Source organism: Astatotilapia calliptera, chromosome 9, assembly GCF_900246225.1.
Source record: "Astatotilapia calliptera chromosome 9, fAstCal1.2, whole genome shotgun sequence".
NCBI lineage: Eukaryota > Metazoa > Chordata > Actinopteri > Cichliformes > Cichlidae > Astatotilapia > Astatotilapia calliptera.
Genome location: NC_039310.1, coordinates 20962417 through 20978036, shown reverse-complemented (window position 1 = coordinate 20978036; position 15620 = coordinate 20962417). Strand labels below are relative to the sequence as shown.

General features: G+C 43.5%; 1 protein-coding gene across 1 annotated transcript; it reads right to left on the bottom strand.

Moving 5' to 3' along the window:
* Nucleotides 1–507: 507 nt before the first annotated feature.
* Nucleotides 508–11527, bottom strand: LOC113029763 (oxygen-regulated protein 1-like). The gene is made up of 4 exons (XM_026180759.1): nt 11291–11527; nt 8605–9259; nt 8051–8207; nt 508–7638 (listed from the first exon to the last, which is right to left on the bottom strand). The coding sequence occupies exons 2-4, from the start codon at nt 9247–9249 to the stop codon at nt 1202–1204; spliced, it is 7239 nt and encodes a 2412-aa protein (XP_026036544.1). The 5' UTR covers nt 9250–9259; nt 11291–11527; the 3' UTR covers nt 508–1201.
* Between the last annotated feature and the right edge of the window lie 4093 nt (nt 11528–15620).

Genomic DNA, 15620 nt, shown 5'->3' with positions numbered 1-15620 from the left:
TGATCATCGTCCTGGTGCATCTGTGTTCGGTGATAGTCGAAGGATTTTTACCCTTCTTTGCTTTGATGTAAAAATCAACTTCAGCAGAAAAGATAGTCTTAAATCGTCTCAAATTGTGGGAAATGTCTGGCTGCCGTGTTTTCTCTTTGTAGTTGCACATGTAAACACTCCCCTCTTAGCGCATTCCTAGACGCTCCTGTCACAACACGGGCCAGCTCGATGGCAACTTCTGAGAAACAAAACAGCCTTAGAACAACACAAATGCTTCCTCAAACAGAGTGAGAAAACAGAGGTCTCCGCTCCTCTTCAGAAATCTGCTGATGCTAATCAGCAAGAGAAAACAAGCGAGCTGAGCTTCTTGAGGTGTCTGTAACACGACGCCCACCTCGGCCTTTACACTTTTACTCACCAAAAAAGGCTAATCTCCAAGACATTAATCACCCAGGATCTATAAAAATAATCTGGACTCAGTTTAGTGTAAAAGAAGTGAAAAATAGAAGACGAACATTTGGAAACACATACTTTTAATTCTTAAATGTCAATTTTAAAAGACAGAAACATCACAGCTGCCACATCGTAAACCATAACACAGTTTGTCCTAATGATAGAAACCAGGTTATTGCAAATATGCATTAAGCTATGGATACTAAGCGAAAACCAGGAAAGGTCCTATTTACACTGTAGTCAACTGATACAATATGTATAGTACAGAATTTGAGTTCCAGGCCACAAACTGACCTGTTCACTCTGCGGGGTTGCCTGACATCTGCTTGGGACTTAAAGTGTTTAGAGTTTTAAAACGAGATTACAGTAATGCTCTGAGTGCTTGTTTTGACAGGCAACCTATAGGGTGAGAAGAGCTGCTCTGGAGTGTAAAATGGCAAATATACACTTGATGTATCAAACTGTTTTTTCTGTGTACTGAACAAGCAATATAAAAAGACAAGTCGAAGCACAAGGTCTTGTTACACACGGGCAAATGCAAGGGTTGAAAAGGGTTAATCCGCTAGCTTGTGCATCTGTGACGCATTGTTACACACTTGGCATTGGCTCAAAAGACTTGACATATGATAGTGTATTATGCCAAAGCTATGGCAACAGCAAAAAAGTAGGCACCAAAGAAAATATTTCTCACTGTGGCCTAATAATGAACACTTGTTTCGTCCATATTCTGTGATTATGTGAAAAAAAGCTGCCCCTTTTACAGTAAAGGACAATGCTGTCCACAAAAATTGTACAGTACATCTAATACGTCCTGCTCCGGGAGCCTTCTATTAACGACACCCTGAGCTTTTCCAGGCTGCACCACCACTACAACTTCGCCTTCAGGTTGAGGCTCCATCATTGGGTGCACTTTGTTGTCCATCATCTTAAAGTCAGCAGGCAGCATGCCGTTCCTCTCGGCCCACGTCTTGGTGTCTTCTGAGCTGTCCTTTTCCTCTGTGATGCTGTCGTCATATGCGCTGCTTTTGCTCACCGTGCTCAGCTCGTCCTGATATATGTCCGACTCGCTGCCGTGGGGCAAAGAAAAGTAGGTGCACTTCCCGGAAAGCAGTTTGGTCTTGTCTTCTTCTGGTTCAGGTTTTGTGGCGAACAGAGAATAGGGACTTTTCTCCTCTGTGTCCTCAAACGCTCCTTTGCCTTCAGGAGTGTTTGTAAAAGATTTGTTGATTCCAATTGGATCTGAAACAGACTTTCGGATGAGGGTGTTGTCTCTAAGCAGCCAGCGTCCGTTATCAATGGGAATGCTGTCGCCGGGCCCGACCTGTGCATTAAAAGCGATGCATCTCGTCGCTTCGCTTAAGGTGTCGAGGGCATTTGTGGAGTAGAAGTATGAGAGCTCAGACATTGCTTTGGATCGGGCTGTGTGGAAGGAAGCGAGGATGCCCGACTGTCCATTTTTCTCCTGCTTTGGCTCAGATGGGGGCCTTTCACTTGCTTCCTCAGCAGTATTAGCATCCTTCTTGCCGTAAAGCCTTTCGATTGTCCTCCTCACGAAGCCTTTAGTGATGGATTTCCGCGCCGAATCATCTTCCCCACTCGACAGTTCGCTTGAAGTCTGAGATTGATATCCACCACTGACGGAGGTCTCGGCTCTTAGCTCAGCCAGCTCTGATGTGTGAGGAATTGGGAAACGAGTTTGCTGGATGTTGGTGGCGCTCCTGGCTAAGAACATCTCCCTGATGGATCTGACCCTGCTGCCTTCGGGCTCGGTGGTTATAACGCCACTGGAGTCGTAGCTGAAGGATAATGACGACTGGGGAGCTGATCGGGTGCAGAGAGTCACCTGAGATGTGGGTGATTCACAGGGTGAATCCTCGTCGCCTGAGTCCTGAGGGGCCTCTTTTTGCGAGTAAAATCTGACTGCAGAACTTTTTGTTGTGCTTTTTCTTTTCTCTGCATCAGCAACTCGCTTTTCTAGAAGAATTACTCTCTCTGCAACTGACTGGGAAATCATTTCTTCAGACTGGACCTTCTCCACAGACTTTTCAGAGGTAGTGCCTTCAGACTGTGTTGCCAGTGCAGGAGCTGCTTGGTCGGTTACAGTTTCTCCTTTATATCTGTCCACATGAGCATTTTCCTCCTCTGAGCTGGACTCTTTTTCATAGTAACTTAACTCTTCAATTGAGCTGGTGATTTTTTCCTCTTGGACCTTCGGCTCCTCTTCATCTGCGTGCTCTTCAAAGCTGTTGTGATCGTTCCCGCTATCATCGTCTGCATTAAACCCACAACTCTCTTTTTCTAAAGTCTGATTTTCTATTAAATTGCTATGCGTGCTCTCACTGTTTGTCCTGTCATAAATATATGTCTCCTCAATGTAAGGGTCCTCATCTTCTGAGCTAACCTTGTCTTCATTTGGCTCTTCAATCAAAGCTGTTAAAGACGATGAAGCTCTTTTCTTTTGCTCGCGATCATCTGGAAGGTCACAAAGCTGTTTCGCCTCCATGTCCTCCTGCTCTTCCTCAGTGCTTTCTTCAACAATAACTTGCAGCTTCTTGCTATCAACCTCTGGCTGCTCTTCCTCTGAAGATGGCTCATCCATGTCTGAGTTTCCGGTGCTTTCATCCGTCAGTCCCATGCTGTATGTTTGGCTCGGGTGTTCCTTCTCAGAGCTGGGCTGACACACAGGGGCAGACGAGTCACCTTTGCTCATCTCGGTACACGTGACCTTTGTCCGATTTTCTCTGTCTTGGCTGGTTATGCTTTTCTCCTCTCTTACATTTAGTTCCACGTATTGGCTGGGGCTTGGTAGCTTGCTATCTTCCTCTTCAGAGGGACTTTCAGGTTTGGACAGGTCTTCACCCTCGATACTCTCGTGTTTGATCTCCTCACATGAAGTTTCCGACTCGTCCCCTGAGCTCTTCAGCTCACCTGCATCTGAACTGATCACACTTTGCTTACAACTCCCTCTTTCTGCTAATTCTTTACTGGCACTTGAGTTCTTTTTCTGCCCTTCATCATCTGCACCTGAGTCCTTCTTGAAATTTTTCTTACTCCCGACTTCTACTTTGATGATATTCTCCCTTGATGTGTCCTGACATGACTGCAAGTCCTCCTTGTTCTCTTGTAGCATCGATGCTTTACTGTGAAGCCACTTTTCTTCAGTAACAGTAGGGTTAGCTGGTGGATCATTGTCTTTAGTGGTTGGGATTGTCGGTTTGTCCTTTGCTTCCTCTGCCATCAGGTGAGATTTGTCTGCTCCAGATTGTTGTGTTTGCTTAATGATGGACCTTACATCCACATCCACTTTATCATCTGGTGTGGAATCCAAAACAGTGGCGGCTTTCTCTTTGAAGAAATGATCAGCAATTTCTTTACTGCTATCTTTAGGTGACGACTCTGTAATGTCAGATTCACTTTTTGGACTTAATGAAAGAGAAGCCAGTTCCTCCTTCAGCTTCTCCGGTACATCGAGGTTATCCATGATCTCGTCAATAATGTTTTCTTCAGCGACACGCTCTTGTTCGGGGTTCTCTCCAGTTAGGAGTTCTGCCTCTGAACCATTTGGCGTTGAGCTGCGGCTTTTGCATTTGTCACTGAGTTCCTGAAATCCCTTCCAGCTCTGCAGGAGCTGCTTTGAGGCCGTTTTTTGCAAATTTGACAAACTCGTCTGTAATCTGTGGGAATCCTCGATTCCGGCAATTTCTTTGAGCGAATCGATCATTTTTAAAGCCTCCGCACAGCTGACGCTGTTTGCGTTCAGCTCATTCCTATTCAAGTTTGTAAGCCCTTCCTGGAGGGTCATGACAGCCAAGAAAGCGAGGAGAGCTTTAGATGAGGAGCCAAACGTAGACGCTACGTGGGAGGAGAAGTCTGGCAAGCTGTTGGACTTTTCCAGACAGGATGGACGTTTGTTTTGAGTCATCTGTCTTATTGACTTGATTGAGTAGCAAATCTTTTCAAGGACTGGTTTCATGCTTGGCTGCTTTGCAGTGTTTGATGGCTTTATTATTTGCATGTTTGTCACAGGGTTCTCTTGATCTGCTGCTTCACCTTCTGTCTCGTTCTTTTCAATACACTGGTCCGCTTCCAGTGGCATGAAAGTGACAGAGGTCAGCATTTTATCCAGTTCGGCTTTTGAATTTAGTGACTGTGGTGTCTGGTGATTTTTTCTTAGGATTGATGTTGTCGTTTGTCTTATAGTTGTTTGCTCTGATGGGTTGTCAGAGGAGAGATCTTTGGAGAGCAACTTTCTACCTGACTTGTGTTTGACAGGCGGCGACGCCATGTCCAGAGACTGGGAATATGGAGAGAGTCTCTTTTGCAGTTTTGGTTTATTAGTCTGCTTTCTCTCAGTGGAGGGGCTGCCATCTGAAGCTGCATGTTTTTGTGGTCTGATGTTTGGAGACAGAGTTTTATCCACGGGGCGGTTTTCGAACTTCCTCTCTGGAGATGGGCTGGTTTTTGCTTTTGCTTTTTTCACCAGGATCTTAGGTGTTGATGTCTCTTTTTGAGTTTCTTTACTCATTTCTCTCACTTTAAATGGGGTATTACTTGGCACTGATGCATCATTTGATGAGATACTGGGCGATGACAGCCTCTCATCAGATGTTAAACTAGATGGGGACACAGAATTACCACACGACGGGCAGCTCGTCAGACCTGACCAGTGTGCCGGTTCTAGTTGGGCTTCGATTGATCGCTGCGATGGTGTTGAACAGATGCCATCACCTCCCACAGTGTTGTTCTCAGTAAATGATGTGGTCTTCTCTGGAGTGGCCTCACTGCTTAAAGCATATTTATCAACAGAAGCCTTTCTCACTGACATTTTCCTTTCAAGAGACAGATTACTGACCAAAGGGGCCCTTTTAATAGAGGGTGTTCTTGAGAGCAATGCTGTTGTGTCATCTTTAAATGACGTAGGACTGATGGGTAATGGATTATTATCTGTCCCTTCACTGCTCACTGATGAGAGCCTGTATAATGGGCTGCTGTTCACTAATAACGCATCTTCCGTGCAGTATTCAGTGTTTGATAGCTCTGTGCTTTCAGCAGGAGGAGGTGGCGGTGGTAGCTCCATTGAAAGCGTATTAAGTGGCGTTGCTTTTTGGAACGAGATCCGGACTGAGCTTGATTTATTTTCCACTTCACTGTCTAACAGTGTTTCTGTTGAGATCTTATCACTTGGTGGCACAGGATGGTTTATTTCTTCTTTTTGGGATTCGTTCTTCTGGTTTCCTGTGTTTTTTGTGCTTGGAGAATGATGAAGTTGCTGCCTGGCTGTAGCTTTCTCGACGGGTGGACTCGATTTGTTTTCAAAAGACTGGACTCTAAGTTTGACAGATGTTGCCAGTGAACTCTCTGGTGGAGGTTCTGAAGTTTGACACATTTGTATTTCCGAACACTTTACATCTTCTGCCACATCGATCAGGTCATGCTTATTTTTAGGCTCTTTATACTTGCCATTTTCTGCTTCCAGTTTTTGACGTTCCTCATGCAGGTGAGACGGGTGGTTGAGGTGGGCTTTCTGCAGCCAGCTTTCTACATATTCATTTGTAACAGCGCTGGAGGTGTTAAAAGCAGGCAACACGCTTCCATTAATATCATCGGGCTCGTTTTCGCTCCTTTTCTCCACATGCATCGATGTCTGCCGTGTTAGTATTCCCCGTATCTGGCTGACTTCATTGGGAGAAACATTCATCTGGCTTGTATCAAAACAAACTCTCTCTATGGATTTTTTTAATACTGATTGCACATTTGAATCTTTGTCCGTGCTTCTTGTTGTCTCATCTGACACTTCTGAGCTCTTTGCTGTAACACCTCTGTCCCTGTTTTGTGCTGGTCTCTTTTTAAGGTTTTTCGATGACTTCATTTTGTTTCCATAAATCCTCCTAATGTATCCGGCACTGGAGAAAGCTTTTACTTTTTTATGTGCTTCCGTTGCCTCTGCAGTATTCTGTTTTAGTCTTTTTCGTGGTGTTGCGAGCCTCCGAACCACCTTGGGCTTTGAGGATGCCCTCTTATCCATGCTGGCGCCTTTTTGATGGGTCTTTGTTTGGATTTTTCTGGGATTTTGGAACTGCTGCTGTCTATTTTTTCCTCCACCATTGTGCTGCAACTTTACTGACATACTTTCACTCTTCCAGATACTAATGGACTCGGATGCAGTTGACGGTCTGCAGAGTTCTGATTCAAATTTATTATTCGATGACATCTGCCCTGTTTCTGAAGTAGGTGGCCTTCCAACAGTCGTAGTAGTGTGTGCACAAACATTTGCAAGGAAATTGTCCTGGCATGTTTGCTGTTCATATATGTGCATGACTGTCTCAGTCACCTCCTCTCCGCTGGATTCACTCTGCACGATCTCACTCATTTCTGCAGATTTAAATCCAGAAACATTTTTACTGTTGACATCAACAGAGCTGAGTCTTCTTGGTTTGGGCACCGGTCTAGTGCTGCTCTGCTTGGCCATGCAATACTGCTCTGTCATTGTTCCATTTCCTGTCTGCTCACTGTAGGAATAAGAGCCAATAGTTCCTTGCTGAATCCCATCTTCTGTAACTGATATGATACTCTCCACAGAGGCTTGCTTTTTGCTAATTTTCTTGTATCCTGGTGTTGGAGCTCTCCCAGAGGACAATGCATCTGAGTGGTTTTTGACGATCTCCTCTTCCTTACCGCTCTCACTTAAAGCTCCATTACCGAGCGATGGTGGATCATCGTCATTGTTGTCTTGAGTTTTGTCCTTGTTCCACTTGGTGTCGACAGTGGCAGCAAGACTCTGTAAATCCAGTGAGTTTGATTTAGGCGAGCAGATGTCCAGCTCTGCCTCAGTCTCCGGTAAAGAGCTCGCATTATGCTGGCTGGTCACGCTTGAGCGTGTCAGGGTGGTGGTCCAGTGGATGGCTTCCTCTTCCTTAATTGTCAACCTCACCTTCATCTCCACCGTCATGCTGCCGTCCTGATTCACCTGGAAGGACTTCTCAATATTGTCGTCGCTGGGCAGCATGTAGTCCTGCCCTTCAGCTTCATTGCCATCTGTCTCTGCTACAGACTCCAGGATGCGATTTGACTCCAACTCAACAGAGTTTGTGGGGTTGCTGCGTATATCACAGGAACTCTCTGCGATGGTGTTGTGGATCTGATGAACGATGTACCTCTCAGATGACGAGGAAAAATTCCTTGACTTCTTTTTACCTTTTCAAGGAGTCAGGCAAAAAAAAAAAAGAGTCGAAATATCCAAGGATTGAAGACGAGAGGACACCCGAGAAGCATGAAGGGAGAAGAGAAAGAGCAAAAGGAAAATTAGAAAGATGATATGAGTGCTGCTCATCAAGCAGACTAGCCAGCCAACCCAGTGACTGTGTATGTAGGTCATCTACAGTATTATGTACATAGCGTTGCCTCAGCACTTCTCCAAACTTTATCCCATGAGGCCAGGTAGATTACTCCAGACGCACTGATTATGTCATATGAAAAGAGGTCTGCTGAACTGACGCTACTCTTCGAATCGTGCCTGCAATGTATTCTCCTCATGTAAATACGATAATTTAGTCTTAAAAACCTTTAAAAAATTAATTAAAAAATGTTTATTGGAATATAAACTTACGATTCAAAGCCTTTTGCCTCTTGAGACTCATTTGCTTGGTACGCCGCCATGTTGGAGATGGAGATTTCTGTGCACTGTAGTTTGCAGGCCTGAATGGCTCCCTGCCCACAGCTACCACAGTTCCAGAGCACAATATCAAGCCTGGAACACCGTCAACCTGCAGCAGACAAGAGATAAAGAAGTTAGTCCTTTCAAATAATCTTGATTTTAATAACACAAATTGCATGCATAACTAGAAAAAAGTATTATTTTCTAATTATTATTTGTGAATCACCCTCAGGTTCTGATTGTATTAGCTCCTTGACCTAAAGCCTTACAGTGCAGTATCCCAGAAGGCCTTTCTGGGTATTAGGGTGAGTGGCCAAAGAAGCTTAACACTTTCTCTCCTCATGCGACAGGTATTTTATGCCAAGGTTAAATCAGTCTCTTATGGGAAGTGTAATCTATTCAACAATGATACTAATTTGTTTCCAATTAGAGGAAATGTTTTGTGAATATTCATTAATTTTTAAATCCTTTTTCTATGTGTTGCACTGACAGAGGAGAACACTCACACGTCTGCCATCAGGAGTGTGTAATTTCACCACATGGAACTGCATGAGCTCTGAGATATATTCCAGGATAGCCTCGTAACTTGGAGAAGTCTTCTTGTGAAGCACCACAGTGTGTTTTACAGAGGGGTCCCCATTGCGGAAAACCAGTAGGCTCTTGGGTGTGCGAATAAGCACTGGCTCCTGTTTGTGGATGCTCTGGCCTGGGAAAAACCGACCCTGCTGAATAGTCCGACGGTGAGAGCTAACCGGTCTGGCGTGGTACCAGGGTGGCAGCTTCTTCCTGGCCAGTGCCAGATTGATGGGCTTTACCTTACGGCTATCGGAGCAAATGTAGGATTTCCCATCCTTAAGTTCATCCAAAGATTTGACTGCATGAATCCCCCGAGGAGTGGTGATGTTCCTCACCCCAAACGGCAGGGGCACCTTCTTGGAGAGACTGTCCAAGAGTGCATCAAAGGTCTTAAAGGTGCGGTTGTTGATGACAAGGCGCAAACCATTGAACTGAGGATCTCCGCTCTTGTAGAAACAGACCCTCTTTGATAAGACAGGGTCAATGACGCTTGGGTGGCGTGAGGTGGCAAAAGTTTGCCCACTCCCCGATGACTGGTCAGGGAGGGCGTTCCGAAGTCCTGCCTCATTCATCATCGCTGATTGGCTGTGAGAGGAGAGAAAGAGAGGAACAGAAGTTCAGCAAGAACAACGGATTTTCCTTTACTGTTGTGTTTGACTGGTTTTGATTGTTGCCTTTTGGTACAAAAAGCTCCTCTAGTGTTGAGTTATTGCTCAGAAGCAGCCCAAATTTACTACACATGAAATATGAAAATATGAAACACCTTAGATTTTGATGTTGGCAGAGTGTGACTGGAATTCTTCCCTTGGCTCTCCCCGCTCAGAGTTTCTATATAAAGTCCATGTATGTTGAACATCCATTGGACTCTTTAAAGTGGTTTCTGTGGTGTCAAACACTGCACTGCTGCTGTTTCTGAGATAGACATAAGGTATTCATTTTGCTGGTGCTGTGACACACTTGCCATAGTCATACAGCAACAATGTCGATATATGAAAGCAGGATTGGCTGCGGGGATATAACTGCCAGCCAACAGGATGCTGGTCTTTGTTTTTGCATTTAATTAATTTTCACTTGTTTTGTTGGTTTCTTTTTTTTGTGTGCTTGCTGTTTCTTTAGGTTTTGGGACCAGAACTACTTGGTTAAGTTAGACCTCAGTCACACAGACCTCAAGACCCACATTGACCCCCTGACAATCTACGGTGCTAGACAAAAATATGTATTTAGTGAGTGGTTGGTGAAAAATTGTCCCAGTTGCTGGCAGTTTGAATGGAAGACACTGACTTGTCTGCAAACGCTCTTAGTCTCTGAGCTAATCAGATTATAACTCTTTGCAACCAGTTTCATGACACCCAGCAACCACTTGCCAACTGGTTTTCCCTCGTAGCCAGTGATTACTGGAGGGACACCGAGTGTTCTCTAAGCCTATGTGAAAAAAGGGTTTCCTGAATTGATTTCCCACTTACTGCCATGAACTCTGTCTACAACTCCCAACCATTTGGTGAATACACATTTTCTCCTCCTGACTGGAGGTTACCAGATGGTCTCCAACTGGTCTCTAGGCCTGTGTGACTGTTTGCAGTCAGAGTTAATATACAATCAATTACAAAGTTAACCCTGCACATTAAAAAATGACACCATTAAGTACCCATGACTCCAATACGTCCTGAACACACATCTAAATGTGAGACACTGGGAGTGAGGCCCCACTGTAGTTTCCTGCTGATGTGTCAAAAGCATCTTCGCGCAAACAAACAACACTCGGTCTTCTTTGTGAATCAACTTCATATGTCTTTTTTTCTTTTCATTGAATTAACCATTTCCAGTTATTTATATCAGATGTACATTAAATTAACATTTAAGTATATTAATAATTATTCTTCCTCTAATTTTGGGAGCTATTGTTCGTTGACAATCAAATGCTTTTTGTCCATTTAGACAGGTTTTCTCGTACTTTGCGAACACCTACTTGACCTTTTTCTTCTCTGAATCTTAAATACAGCTATCCTGCATTCAGGGTGTATTTTATAAAGCTGCTTCATGAATTTGTATTAAAGATGACTGTACCTCGTGGGATTTTTGCAACGACACAAACAACTTAACACCATGTTCGAGGCAAACAGCTGAATGACGTCTTCTGAGCATATGTTGTTTACTTTGCTCAACTGCTGCCATCAGGTAACATGATCTAACTTTTGGGAAACCAGCCAGTTGCGTGGCGTCTGCTTCTGATTACCTGGCTTAGCGGCGCATAAGTGACAGAAATATTTCACAATAAATTCCCTCTTACCAGTTTTACTTTGAGCATATACGTAAACATGCCACAGTTACATGTAATGTTCAAGTTTCCTTTTTAAAAAATTTACGGTGCCATTTAAGCTATTTAATTTATTATTGATAGTAAAGTTAGTTGGAGCAGACTATAAATAGATTTTTAAAAAAGCATTTTCAGAATGGACAAAGTATATATATGCTATCGGTACATAATCTGTTAGGATTTTTATGGTGTTACAAACACTACAAGCATAAACACACTACACCTGAGTAAGTAAATAGGTTAAACAATAGCTCAGTAAGTAAAAACAAATAAACAATTGTATGATTTCAGTGGGAACTCACCTTCTTTGGCATCACAAAAGTCCCAAATGTTTTTAAGAGGATCCATGAAATGTTATTCCGTGCTCTACATTGTGACTGCTGTTCAACTGCTGTTCAACTGACTGCACAGTAACAGTGTATTTCGGGAGACTCCATCATAGTTAATTTGCTTAATCTTTGCTCAGAGTTAATCTGCGCTGCAGGTGCAGGTGCAGCGCTCGAAAATCCTCTCCAGAAAGGTGTGTCACAGAGAAACGTGGGGGTGTCACAACAGGTTAAAGAAGTAGTCAGAAAGATCTCAGGTTTATTAACTATGTGTTTTAAGTTGAAATGTAATTACACGTCATGCATGTGCGTCTTCACCTGGGAAAATTTTGCAAGCGGCTGAAGAAAATCTGAAAAACTTTGGTTTTCCCCACCACCATTTCAACATTCAGAGTGTTTGTACTCATATTTGAAGTTGAATTATGAGGTTAGACAGGTTAAAATGTTTGGTTTTCTTCACAAGTGGCAACAGATGGTCCACTGATGTCCACAATATTTGTGCAGGGTTGTAATCTCATTGAAGACCTCTTTAAGTAATAAGGATTAAGGGACTCTCCATTCTCAGGACCCACAGAGACGATCACTTGTTTTTAATGAAATGGGTAAACATGCACCTTTTTTCCTTGAGAAATCTCATGACTGCTTTATAATTTATAATAGAGGTTAGTTTTGTCTTTGTTTTGAGCCTTTCTGAGCAGAACAAATGCACTACATGACACATAAAAGTACAATGACAAACACTCGCAGACTTTTAGGACTTTACTAAACAAAAATAGTGTTTGTTCCAGAAATACAATTAGGTTTAGAAGGGTAATGGACTCCAGTTGTAGATCAGGTTAAAAGGTATTACTGCAGGCATTAGCCAGTCACGAATATCCTTAACCATGAACGATCACGAGTTGCATAACAGTTACCAAAAATGGGCTGAACTGAATCTATTTCTGTAGTGAAAGGGATTAGTGTGCAAGGATGACTTAATTCCACAGTAAACCTGGGGCTGAAGTGAAGGAATCAAAGGAATACACAAAAGTTATCGGGTTTCAGCTTAGTACAAAAGGATAAAGTGATGACACTCTGTCGCACTGTTTACTTTACTGCTGTAAAAATATCTCAGGTGTGTACGAAACACACGATATGTGCTGTAGGAAAGAATTCCTGCCGAGCCCCGACCAGACAGGGATTCAGGAATGCCACAGGAGGCTCCCATGATCTCAGCCCATGACCTGTTCCCAAAACAACAACGAGCACAAAAATGTGAAAAATCCTTCAAAGGAAGCAGGGGGCGAACAATGGAGGAAGCCCTCAGCGTAAACAGGTAGGCCCGAAGCCTGCATGCCCCTCATTCCAGCCCTTCACTGCAGAGAGATAAGAGACAAGCATAGGCTGAAACGGAGAGCGAGGGTTAAAAACAGTCTGGTTACACTGATAGAGCAGTGCGGATCCCGCCAAACACGCACGAATCGGACTGAAAATAGTCTTGAGCCGAAGCTCTGCACTTAACGGAGCGCGGCAGGTAATAGCAACAGTTCTCTGAAGCTCCATTTGTCACATAACCTTCCACGTCACAGTCAGAACAAACCAGCTGGTGACATGAATACTGTTGTTTTTCCTTCACGTGAAATCACAGGCTGCCATGACGAAGACATCTGTCTCTGCGTTCCGGGTGTATTGCCACCCTTTGCCATGCTCTATATTTAAAGCCCGTGCGCCTATACTGCAACTAATTGGCGCCAAGTTAGATTCAAACCTATGCTGTTAATGGGAAAAAATGTGGGATATGTTTTGGCCCTTGTCCCCTTTCTATATTTGGCCCAGCGTCTCTCGTGCAGCTGTTCCTCCAGATCTGTCTCCCCGTGTTTCCATCAAACACCTCTCTTCAGTCTGCCTATATTGCCTCAATTCAAGAGCCTCTGCCAGCCTCCATCAGGCCCTACTACACAGAAAATAATAATAGTTTTCCTCTGATGTTGAGCCACATTTGGGCTTTGTGTTATGACTTAAAATAAAATGCGATGCTCTCTGTTTAGCCTTTGTAAGTTGTGGAACTCCTGCCGGCACTGCAGCTGTCAGAAATTCAATTAACAATGATACAGCTGCACTCTAACCAGAAACATTCGCTCCAAATTAAAGTCGTGCAACCGAACCCGCAACTATGACCTCTTTTAACTTTTCTTGCATCCATGCGGGCGCGCTATTCCTACAGAAGTTTTAAACATGTGTGACAAAGTTGATGAATTCCATTTTCCTCCTCTTGGCGTCGATTGGTTTAACTAAAAAAATGTGGCTTGGCAGACGTTTACAGAAAAATGTGCTTACTATTCAAAATTCCATTCAAGCCGCATGATGTTATATCTATTTCACCCCTCCCAACTTCCAGTGGAATTCCCAGATTTTGAATGAATCCGTGCCAAACAGGACTCGTAAGGTCACACCACCGCCCGTCCCGACCCCTCCGAAACCCCTCGCACAGCAGTCAGAGGTCCCCACCCCGTCCATTTTGAGCACTCCCTATCAGCTGTGCCAAGCTTTTAATCTGCCTGGTGACATCCCAGTGTTTCCTGCATAGGACAGAGGGAGAGATAAGCACACTCTTCGGTGCGGTAAATCACTCCGCACCCCCCTCGTTCACTGATATCACCATTATTCAATTAGGTTGTACTCAAACTCACCAACATTCTTGGTAATTACAGTAAAAAGCTTGCAGGGTGTGCACGATAATTTCATGGCTGGAATCTTTTTCTTTCCTTTCAACAGCATCACCTTTAATTATAAAAACAAACAAAAATCCTATTTAGCGGTAACTACGCATTTTTTTTAACACACTGCTTTTCTGTAAGAAATCAAAAGCACAGGTTGTTTCTATTAACTGAAAATGTGCATTTTTATATTACAGTTCATCATAATTCTACTTTCCTTTTATTGTGACAAGAAAGCAGAAATCTTTGTCTTGTTATATCTTCCAGTTTTTCATCAGTGTGGTTTGAAATCATGACCAGTGGAAAACTGACTTAATGCAAAGCATCTCTATCTCTCATGTAAACCTCATCTTATTATTCAAAAGGCCAATAACAGTTAATAAGGCTGATATGGGCGTGTACTGGTGCTATGCAACAGCCTATCTTGTTAACTGTTAAACTAGGGGATTAGCTCTTTGGATTAGCATTAGCCTTATAGCTCACTGGACACTATATTAGGTACATCTTTGCAGTGAACTCACTGTCATGTTCAAGAAACCTGGAAGCACCCATCAGAGGATGGGCGCACTGTTGAGATAAAGGGACGGACACGATCAGCAACAGTGTTCAGGTAGGCTTTGGCATTTAAATGATGCTTGGCTGGCATTAAGGACCCCAAAGTGTGCCAAGAAATATCTCCCATACCATTGTATCACCACCACCAGCCTAAACCACTGACAAAAGGCAGGATGTATCCTGCTGTTTACACCCAATTCGGACCATCCACATGATGCAGTAGAAACTGAGATAGATCAGACCAGAAAATGTTTCCTGTTATTAGCTGGCAGGAGTGATGAGGTCTTCTGCTGCTTCAAGGTTTGATGTGCTCCATGTCCAAAGATGCCCTTCTGCATGCTTGGTTGTAACAAGTGGCTATCTGAGTTACTGTTGCCTCCCTGTGAGCTCAAAGCAGTCTAACCATTCGCCTCTAATCTGACATCAACAAGGCATTTTCATCCAGAGAACTGCCGCTCACTGGATATTTTTGGGTTTTCAACCCATTCTCTGTAAACCGTGAAGCTGGTGGTGCGAGAAAATCCCGGTACATCTCGGCTGATACTCAGACCAGCCTGTCTGGCACCAACAACCATTTCACATTCAAAATCACCTAAATTATCTTTCTTCCCTATTCTGATGCTCAGTTTCAACTTCAGAAGTTCGTCTTAAGCATGTCTAAATGCCTAAATACACTGAGTTGCTGCCATGTGATCAGCTGATTAATCTATTGGACTATTTCCATAAATGAAACAGTTGTACCTAATGAAGTGTCCAGTGGGTGCACATTACTTGAATGGGGAAATTTACGTACACTGGTTCAGCACATAAATAGCTCAGACTTTATCTTTCATCTGAGCAGCAGAGTGTAAATATAACTATATAAACAAAGTTTCTTTCCAGTATTACAAAGAGGGAGCCAGTGTGAAGGGAAAAAGTATTAAATAAGGAAATAAAGACAATATACAATGGCGGATAAGAAAATGTTCAGTGGACAGTGTCTTTGCAGTGTCCCCAGATTGTGAGGCTACACTATATCAGCATCCAAGCCTTTCAACAGAAATATAAACACTGAT